We start from the raw sequence: 9,477 nt of genomic DNA, 5'->3' as shown, positions 1-9,477 counted from the left end.
AAAAGACTTATATAAGTGTTTCAGTATGGTACATGTAAAACTATCCCGATTTAAAATGGTGTCGTCAGACATGAATTATCATAAAAAAAAAAAAAAAAAAAAAAAAAAAAAAAAAAAAAAAAAAATCGGTTATAAAATCATCTATGTCATAGTTTGTAATGCTAGTGTGAACTAGTGTGAAAACATACAACTATTCAAAATAATATGCACCATAAAAATTGTTTCTAAAACTGTTTGATGATTTATTTTATGAAAATACTTGTATGAGGGCTTAATAAATAATAACTGAAAGGCCCATATCCATTAATAAACAGCTATTAGCCGAGCCGGTCCATCTAACTAACCGAGACATCTGTAACTGCTTTTTAAAATTATATAGAACACGTGGAGCACGAGTAACTAAAATATGTTAAGACCTCCACACCATGAGTACGTACGTAGCTGCCACATCACTGTTGGTTGGACACATGGCGTAATTTGATGCAATATAGACCCATAAAAAGCTGGCGCATTCTACTTTAAGACGGTGCGACGTAGCAGATAACACCAACTTTCCACTTAAAAAAGCTATTGGTAATTATTTATCCAATTTAGGAAACAATTAGCAATTAATCGAATCGAGAAGGACCTGTTTTGGAGGTTTAGTAAGTGAGCGCAGACGTTAAGGATTGCCACGTCATCAGAAAAACCTGAAACGTGCAACCTCTCTCTTTCTCGCTCTGGGTTTCTGGATTCCCGGAAAATACTGTTATCGTCGTCGAGTCCGTCTCCTTCGTCTTCTGGTCAACGATGAATATCTTTAGATTCGCCGGCGATATGACTCACTTGATGAGTATCTTAATCCTTCTCCTCAAAATCTACGCGACGAAATCCTGCGCCGGTGAGTTCTCTTCCCTTGTGTATGCTTTCGAAGACAATCTCGCATTGCTTTGACCTGTTAGTTATCGTTTACAATGCAAATCTTATATCAATCCTATTCGAGCTCGTATGAATGAATGATCGATTTATCTCATTTTAGATTAGGTTTGATGGAAGAATGCGAAATGATGATTTACGGAGTGGAAATGCTCATATGAATTTGAATTTTGGATTGGGTAGGAATCTCTCTGAAGACGCAGGAGCTATATGCGCTTGTGTTCTTGACTCGGTACTTGGATCTGTTCACGGATTACGTGTCTCTCTACAACAGCGTGATGAAGGTTGTCTTCATTGCTAGCTCGCTGGCTATCGTTTGGTGTATGCGTAGGCATCCACTTGTCCGGAAGTCGTACGATAAGGACCTTGATACATTTCGTCATCAGTACGTTGTGTTAGCATGTTTTGTGTTGGCGCTTCTCCTGCATGAGATATTCACATTCCAAGAGGTATTCTCACCTGAGCTTCTCATGCTTTTGTACTTATAGTTTGTAGAGACGTGCAAAAGCGAATACCTCAACCATAGTTTAGGTGGTAATTGGCACCGAAAGGTTTACTTCTTTATGGTTCATTCGTTCACACTTAGATATGGTGATCGTCATACTGCTTAACCATTTCTTAAACACCAAGTGCTTTGGTGATTATGATGGATATGTTATATCATTTAATGTTCTTGGCTGTTGGTAGAAAGAATTGATCAGAACTCCTTTCTGAACTGATTTGGACTCTGTATTTTATAGTCTTATTTGAAACTTTGCTGCTAAAGCTTGTTTAAAAATTTGTACTACATGTGTTAGTATGATAAAATTTACTTCCAGAAGGTGGACATGGCTTTATGTGACCAGCATCTCGATGTTACTTTTCTTGTCAAAATGTTCTTTGATTATCTTGTCAGATTCAACTATAGTAACTCTTTATTCAAATCACCAAAAACATTTAGCGAATGTGCCCTCGTAAAACTTTTATCTTTGCAACTGCCTTCACTCCGAGCTATATTTTGAAGTAGTATTGCAACAATGTGGCCTGTGTGTATTGATAGTGAGAATCGTAGTGCAATATGCTCATCATTTGAATTTGGAACCATTGTAGGTGTTCTGGGCCTTTTCAATATACTTGGAGGCAGTTGCTATCCTTCCCCAGTTGGTTATGCTACAGAGAAGTGGGAATGTGGACAATTTGACTGGACAATATGTTCTCTTTCTTGGGTACGTATTCTTTCCAGATATATGTTTTTGCTTGCTTGATCTACTGGCTTCACATTTTGGAACTGACTGTTGATATAGCATATGACTATTACCTGGTCCTGCAATGATGTTATTGTAATATGATATGTTGGGTTTGTTTAGAATTGTTCTCTTTCTTCTTGACATACCGTGTCTGACACTTGTTAAATTGATCAATGAGAAACACAAAGACTCTTAAAATCAGTACCTGTATCTCAAAAGTCTATACAACCGTTTTCCTTATAAGTTTGAGGTTATGCTGTTTTTATATATATATATGAAAGAGATCAGACAGGATTACTTTTGTTATGCATTTTGTTTGTACGGGAGTCTGAGTGGGAAATAACTTAACCTGCAGGGCGTATCGTGGATTATATATCATCAACTGGATCTATCGATATTTCACAGAAGATCATTTCACTAGATGGATCGGTAAACAATGTTTCAACAAAGAAGCACCAAATTACATTCTACACTATTTGGTTGTTGACATATTTGCAATTTTCCAGCTTGTGTGTCCGGTCTTGTCCAAACTGCTCTCTATGCGGATTTCTTCTACTACTACTACTTGAGGTAAATAAACCTCACCAGTCTGAAATCTCTCCAAATCTTTTATAGCGACTGACTGACTTCGTATCCCTTTCTGTTTCATTCTAGCTGGAAAACCAATACTAAACTGAAGCTTCCGGCTTGAGCAGAACCGGACAAATTTTGTAAGAGTGTCAAAGTTCAGGAAATTACATAGACAGTGACACTTGAAAAAACGAAAATAGACAGGGTTGGTATTTGGTTTCTCCCTATTGTTAGTTGTTACAATCTAACAGGGAGAATGATGCAGCATTGTTGTTTAAGAAGTGCTTTACCTTCTTAATGGACATTGTTAACTTTTCAGAGTATGAATTACACGTGGAGGTTGAATCAAAACTCTTCGTTGAAGTGTTGTTCAAAACTATAGCTCAGATTAGAAAAGCAAGTACAAAAGCAATGTTTTTGGAAAAAAACTTAGAAAACTAGTCTTCTTGCTTCTTAGCTTGTCTATCTCTTCACCCTCGGAGACTTTTTCTCTACTACGTTTCTCTTTCTTTGACTTCTTTCTCTTCACAGGAGCCTCCTCTGTTTCATCACCATTCTCTTCTTCTTGACCTTCCTGCTCCATGGTCTCTTCTGTTTCAGCCTCAACCACCGTGTTTGCGACGGCTATCTCTGCCTCGACCATAAAGAATCAAATCAACAAACATACTAACGTATGTGATAACGTCAACGGCCAAAAGAAGAACTAACCTTCTCCACTAAAGCCTGAGTCAAAGACGAGACCTGTAAGATGCTGCTTCAAGAAAACCTGGAACAAAACAGTGTGATGAGTGAAACATGATTTCTGATTAACCCAAAACACATCACACCTTCCATGTCAAAGAGCGTACCGCAGAGATGAGTTGACGTGTCTTCACGTCATAAACCCGTAGATATCGGTCTAGCCCTGAACAAGCCAGTAAAACAAAACACACATGAGATTGCTGAAACGCATATGGATTTTGAAGTTGTGCGCAACAGAAAGCATCTTACCGCAAGAAGCTATCACTTGATGATGTGGATGTCTAACAACTGATCTTATGCTTCCAGAACACTTTCCTAAAAAGCTTCCCAACAGCTTTCCTGCAACAGAGATTATTGACTGATTAATTACCTTTTCGATACAGCAACATTGTTTTACGATGGTACGTTTGTAGAGAGAATCAATCAACCAACCTGTTCGTATATCAAAGGCAGCGAGGTCAGCAGAAGCATTCCCGACATAGACAGTATGACCGTCTGGGTCTTCGGTGATTGCTGTAATAGCAGTCTCATGGAAATCAAAGGACATGACCGGTCTACGTTGAGCAGAAACATCATAAAGACGAACCTGTCTCAAGAAAAATAGTGAGTAACCTGGACACAGCGATAAAAATCTGGTGGCAGTAAGAAAAGAAACTTCATTGATTGTATTAACCTGGTGAGACTTGGTTCCAGTGACAAATTTACGGTGATCTTCGTTGCTCATGAATGCAGCACAAGTGAACCAGGTTGGCGTGAAGATCCCGAGATTGTCTTTGGGAGGCTGCACCAAGCAGAGATTGGTTAGAAAGAGACATTAACTGAAGGCTTTGGTTGAGAAGAAACTCACAGATTTTGCGCTCCAGATCTTAGTACATTGTTCAAGATCCCATATATTGACTTCAACACGTTTCCTGCATTAAACACTTGTTTCAAACCAAACCTAGATATAACGAACAAAGTTTTTAGCTACTAACCCTCCGAACAAGCCGAAGTTCTCAGTCCCGTCCACTTTACCAACCAATAGTTCACCAGAACCACATGCTTTCCAAGTTTTGGGAGCAGCGTCATCTGAAGAATCAGCACGTGCATCAGGAAACTGAACTGTTCTGAGGCTCACATCTCCCTTTTTCGTGCATGTAAGCAATGTGCAAGACCTAATAACACCAAGTTTTGTTGAGAAACGTCAATCACAGCACAAAATTAACTGGTGATAGGTTGAAGAAACTGTTACATACTTTTCAGTTTGATCTTCTTTTTGCTTTCTGAATAAGTGCAGGCCGGAGATTTCGTTATCACCAAACACAGAGTATGCAAAGTGAAGATCACCATTACAAGGATTAAGAACCTCAACCTATAAAACGGACATAGCTAGTTAGCTCGGCTACGGAGAAAAGTTACAAATTACAGATAGCTTAAGAGTAAGGATTAACACATACGTTGCCATCTTTTCTCGCCACAGCCAAAAGCTGCAATTAAAAGAATACAAAAAGTGATGAGCTTTTCAACTAAGCTTCAAGCAGAGCTCATCATAAGCATTAAAAGGATGAAACCTTTTTTTGTTTTACCGGGTTGTTTAGACGGTCATCCATGGAAGCGGCAAGAACGCATCTGGAAGCATTCATCTCCCCCCATGTGTTGACTACAGTCGGGGTGCCTCTCTCTTTACCTCGAGCTTCAGTCACTGCAACATCGCATTGAAAAAAAAAATAGCTTCAGTATATGAGAGAAAAGGAGGGAGGGAAAGTGGGGACCTTTGATTAAGCCGAGAGAATCAAAGGTTAAAGTACGGATCGGAGGGCAGCCGAGGGTCTCGTTGGAGATGACTCGAGGCATTTCTGTAAGTTTACTCCGAGTTGCAGATGCGCGACGATGGAGAAGAGTAAACCTTTTTTTCTAAAACCCTACGATTCGACTCTTCTACACTGAATTAAACAACTACCAAGTTTATCTTCCTACCGGAGTCGGGTTTTTTTTTGGGTTAGCTAAACCGCGACAATACTGTACTTAGATTCTTGGGGCCAATGCTTAGGTCTCTCTCATTCGTCTAGAAGGTTTCACTACCAAAATATTAGGCAAGCATTACCGGAGTCTTGAGATATATAATATTTGGAGAAATTCTTAGGGGTGAACCTCCAACCAATAGTGTTTGAGTATTTGATATTTGATATCTTTTAAAAAATGAAATAAAATTGAATATCCAAATTATATTATATTTTTAAAATAAAATAATAAAAATACATAAAAATAGTTACAAAAAATAAATAAATTAATATTGTTAAATCTTCAGCAAAATACTAAACCCTATACCCTAAATCTTAAACCCTAAACCCTAAACATCAAACTTTAAACTTTGGATAAACTCTAAACCGTTGGAAAATCTTAAACCCTAAATCATACATTAAAAACTAAATTTTACTAACACTAAACCCTAAATCCTAATCACTAAATCCTAAACCCTTGGGTAAACCCTAAACCCTTGGGTAAACTCTAAACCCTTGGATAAATCATAAACTATAGGGTTTAATTTTAAATATTTTTGATTTAGAGTTTATGATTTATCCAAGGGTCCAGGATTTATCCAAGGGTTTAGGGTTTAGTGTTATTAAGATTTAGTTTTTGATGTATGATTTAGGGTTTAAAATTTTCTAATGGTTTACGGTTTATCCAAGATTTTTGGTTTAGAATTTAGGGTTTGAAGTTTAGGATTTAGGGTATAGGATTTAGTATTTTGCTAAAAGTTTATCAATATTTATTTATTTATTTTTTGTAACTATTTTTATGTATTTTTATTGTTTTATTTTAAAAATATAATCTTATTTGTAAATTCAATTTTGTTTCATTTTTTAAAAGATATCAAATATCAAATACTCAAACACTATTGGTTGGTGAATCTAGAGGTGAACCCAAGAATTTCTCTAATATTTGTGCCGGCTTTGGGAAATTTTCATATCCCACCAAAATGTTCTTAAGAGAATTTCCTATTTAATTAATTGTTTTGAAAGAACAAAAGCAGCACTCTTGACAATTTTTTCTCTCAAAATCTCATCACATTTCATGAACATTATTGTTTTGGATTTAAAAGTGTTCACTTTATTTTGTGTTGCTGATATGGATCATAATTTATTGACATATAAGACTATTAAGCCTATGTCAATTGAGGTGTGAGGAAGTTGCCCTAGCTTGAGGTGGCATTCGATACTAAATCTCAAAGTCAGGATCGCCAAATAAATATAGTATTCGATTCGATGTCGCAAAGCCATGAAGGAATACTGAGTCTGTGCCACCACCATATGGAAAGACTGTCAAGGTTGGCATAGAACATGAACTGAGTCAAAAAAAATATGCTTCATATGTCAAGGTAGGAATAGAACTACTTAATGATTTTCTTTTCCTTTCAAAAGGTTACATGTTAAGATCTCTCTGTTCTTTGTCAAACATGTTAAAAGGGTACCAGTGTGTAAATATTGTAGGAAAATAATAACACAGAACTTAACGTACTAACGGAGGTAAATCTGTTGGTTAATCAAAAAGTATATACCAGTTTGATCGTCTATTGAATCTTACAGTGGACACATAAGAGTTTCTCACTAGTCTCAACAAAATTTAATCTTTTACAAGACTCGATTCATTCAGAAGCCAAAGAAGCCAAGCTCACTCGCTTTTTCCTTCTCAAAAGTTTCAAAGTACTGATATATAATCGTGTCACAGCTAGTAAGATTCCAGTCCCTGACCCAATGGCTCCCATGAAATCTGCCAAAACAGTGAGTGCACCGATGCAAACTCCTCCAAAAGCAGCTGCCGTTGGGATATACGGTTCAGCTCCTTCTGCAAGTTAGACTCTTTGTGTCCCAGCATCACCCATTTGTTGTTCCTAATCATTTTTTTATATTCCAATCAAGTGAGTTCCCAGACCTGGACAGTGTTAAAAAACTTTTTGTCAATGGAATCGGGTTTCAACAATACCTTGAGCTGCTTGGCTACGTCTCTAGCAGAAGACCCGGAGACTTCAATCCAAGTCTTTGAGAATAGGGCACAAGCGGTGAGCATGAAGACGATATAGAACAGAGCATGGAACGGATGAGCTGCCATCTCGGCGAAGCTGTAACCATAGAAAACATATATTCAGAGAACTGAAAACTGAGTTATCATTGTGTTGATGGGGACATTAGTAATTGAACATTTACTTTGCTGGAGCTGTGATCAAGTAAGCAAGACCACTAACTGGTATAGATTGCCCACTGTACTCTGATTCTTTCCACTGCCCTAATAGGTTTACAAAGAAATTTCCACTGAACTTCCTGTAGAGTAGCTGTTGACAAGGCGGATATGCAAATTGTATTAGATAAAGGTTCTTTCCTAAAATCCTTTATGCGGAAACAAAAGGAAGTACCTGAGAGATGAAGTAGAGGTTTGAGACGAGAGCAGATTGGAGAATGATTGGCATGTTGGAGGTGTAGAACAGCTTGATCGGGTAAGAGCCATGTTGGCCACGGGCACTCTTTGATCTCACAGGCAACACAACACGAAACCCTTGGAAATAGATAACGATCAGGAAGATCAAGACCGTTGCAAGCAAGTTGGTAACATTGGGAAGGTTTTGTCTGTAGAAAGCTTGTCTGAGCGCAGCAACCTTATTGGATTTGGTTATCAGCATATGGAACAAGGCGATCACACTATCACAGCGCCTTCGAACTCAGCTCCACGACCAGTGTTGATTGTTGTAGGACTAAATGATTTCCAGATAATGCTTTCACTGCGTCACCACAACAAAAGTTGAAAACTTTATGCATCTAAAAACAATCTCTCGCATAAAAGACTAAAGCTTTTTAACATACCAGATATTGGTTGCAATGAAAAGAGAGATCCCAGAGCCAAGCCCATAACCCTTTTGAAGAAGCTCGTCGAGGCAGATAACGATGATCCCAGCAAAGAAAAGCTGGAGGATGATGAGAATAGAGTTTCCAACACCAAGCTGACCAACAGGACCGTACATTCCAGAAAGAACATAAGCAACAGCTTCACCAATGGCAATCAAAATCCCAAGAAGCTTCTGAGCACCATTCCTACAAGAAACACACAACACATGAGACAACAATTCTTGAATCACTCAATAGCTCAAATCATCACAAATACTGTATACTTACAAGAGAGCTGCAGACGAGGAAGATGAAGAGGGAGATGACTGTGTAGATGACTTTCTCCCTGAATGGAATCTTCCTGTCAGCACTCTGCACCTCTGGGAGAAAAGGCAAGAATGGCCTCACCAGATGCAATACTCTAAATCCTCCTCCCATTATAGCTTATCTGCAAACAGTCTGTGCCTTCTCAAGTTAGCACCACACATGCCAAATCAACCAGCAAGAACGATATAGCTACTTGTAACAAGAATTACATTCGATCTCATCCCGTAAATCAGATCTATCAAAAGGTTTTACGAAAATCTCAGATCTATATTGCGAAAACTTGAAAAATCATGGATGAATCTTTGTAACTAGATCAGGACTAATCTAGCTAAATTATCAAGAATACCGGAGACGATTTGGGATTATCAATCTCTGTATTTTAGGGACATCGAAGAAGCTTTACCTCTGCGAGCTTGAGAGTAACCGCTGCGAAGAAGAAGAAACGTGTTCCAAGAATTTTTTGCTCGAAGCTATTTTAAACAAGAAGATAATTACATGTCATCAAACCAATTAAAATGGCACATGTGGCCGACTATGGCCAAGTGACGACGACTTGATTTTACAAAAAAAAAAAAAACTCTTATCGATAATAACATTGTTAGTGGATGAGACTAATTAGTAGTTTAATCCTAGACAATTTGGATAAAACAATCGACTTAAATTCAACCCACTTGCGTTTGCTGTGTAAATCAATTTTGGTTGATTCTTTTGACGGAGTCAACCGATGATACTACCTTTCTAAAAAGTCTGCGTCTCGAGTTTGATTATTTCGCTACTGACCATTTTTATTGTTCTTACATCGGCTTCCCTGTGCTTTTGATTTCTGTTTTGTATTCATGCTC

The 9,477-nt window shown here is 37.9% G+C and overlaps 2 protein-coding genes and 1 pseudogene across 4 annotated transcripts; 1 reads left to right on the top strand and 2 right to left on the bottom strand.

Annotated features, from left to right (window-relative positions):
* The first annotated feature begins 574 nt into the window (after positions 1-574).
* LOC106397470 (ER lumen protein-retaining receptor A) lies at positions 575-3,062 on the top strand. 2 transcript variants are annotated; one of them, XM_013838054.3, is made up of 6 exons: positions 575-880; positions 1,099-1,364; positions 2,005-2,120; positions 2,497-2,570; positions 2,648-2,711; positions 2,796-3,062. In XM_013838054.3, the coding sequence occupies exons 1-6, from the start codon at positions 790-792 to the stop codon at positions 2,830-2,832; spliced, it is 648 nt and encodes a 215-aa protein (XP_013693508.1). In that variant the 5' UTR covers positions 575-789; the 3' UTR covers positions 2,833-3,062. The 2 variants fall into 2 exon arrangements, with proteins under 2 accessions (XP_013693508.1, XP_048614874.1); XM_048758917.1 differs by having other exon boundaries at positions 764-880; positions 1,019-1,364.
* LOC106397469 (WD repeat-containing protein 74-like) lies at positions 2,985-5,421 on the bottom strand. 2 transcript variants are annotated; one of them, XM_013838052.3, is made up of 12 exons: positions 5,204-5,421; positions 5,003-5,133; positions 4,889-4,918; positions 4,688-4,803; positions 4,427-4,606; positions 4,300-4,363; positions 4,126-4,233; positions 3,885-4,038; positions 3,702-3,791; positions 3,560-3,615; positions 3,420-3,477; positions 2,985-3,341 (listed from the first exon to the last, which is right to left on the bottom strand). In XM_013838052.3, the coding sequence occupies exons 1-12, from the start codon at positions 5,283-5,285 to the stop codon at positions 3,100-3,102; spliced, it is 1,311 nt and encodes a 436-aa protein (XP_013693506.1). In that variant the 5' UTR covers positions 5,286-5,421; the 3' UTR covers positions 2,985-3,099. The 2 variants fall into 2 exon arrangements, with proteins under 2 accessions (XP_013693506.1, XP_013693507.1); XM_013838053.3 differs by having other exon boundaries at positions 5,018-5,133.
* Positions 5,422-6,941: 1,520 nt separating this feature from the next.
* Positions 6,942-9,197, bottom strand: LOC106398082 (annotated as a pseudogene).
* Positions 9,198-9,477: the final 280 nt, after the last annotated feature.

This window comes from Brassica napus, chromosome C5 (assembly GCF_020379485.1).
Source record: "Brassica napus cultivar Da-Ae chromosome C5, Da-Ae, whole genome shotgun sequence".
In the NCBI taxonomy this organism is placed as follows: domain Eukaryota; kingdom Viridiplantae; phylum Streptophyta; class Magnoliopsida; order Brassicales; family Brassicaceae; genus Brassica; species Brassica napus.
The sequence above is the reverse complement of the archived record's forward strand: the minus strand, read 5'-3'. Positions and strand labels throughout refer to the sequence as shown.

Excerpts from the sequence above, each read along its gene's own strand:
- LOC106397470 (XM_013838054.3), top strand. The coding sequence starts at position 790 with ATGAATATCTTTAGATTCGCCGGCGATATGACTCACTTGATGAGTATC. Across the intron at positions 2,121-2,496 it reads CAATATGTTCTCTTTCTTGG|GGCGTATCGTGGATTATATA; the intron begins GTACGTATTCTT and ends CTTAACCTGCAG. Across the intron at positions 2,712-2,795 it reads TTCTACTACTACTACTTGAG|CTGGAAAACCAATACTAAAC; the intron begins GTAAATAAACCT and ends GTTTCATTCTAG.
- LOC106397469 (XM_013838052.3), bottom strand. The coding sequence starts at position 5,285 with ATGCCTCGAGTCATCTCCAACGAGACCCTCGGCTGCCCTCCGATCCGT. Across the intron at positions 4,364-4,426 it reads AACTTCGGCTTGTTCGGAGG|GAAACGTGTTGAAGTCAATA; the intron begins GTTAGTAGCTAA and ends TGTTTAATGCAG. Across the intron at positions 4,234-4,299 it reads AGATCTGGAGCGCAAAATCT|CCTCCCAAAGACAATCTCGG; the intron begins GTGAGTTTCTTC and ends TGCTTGGTGCAG.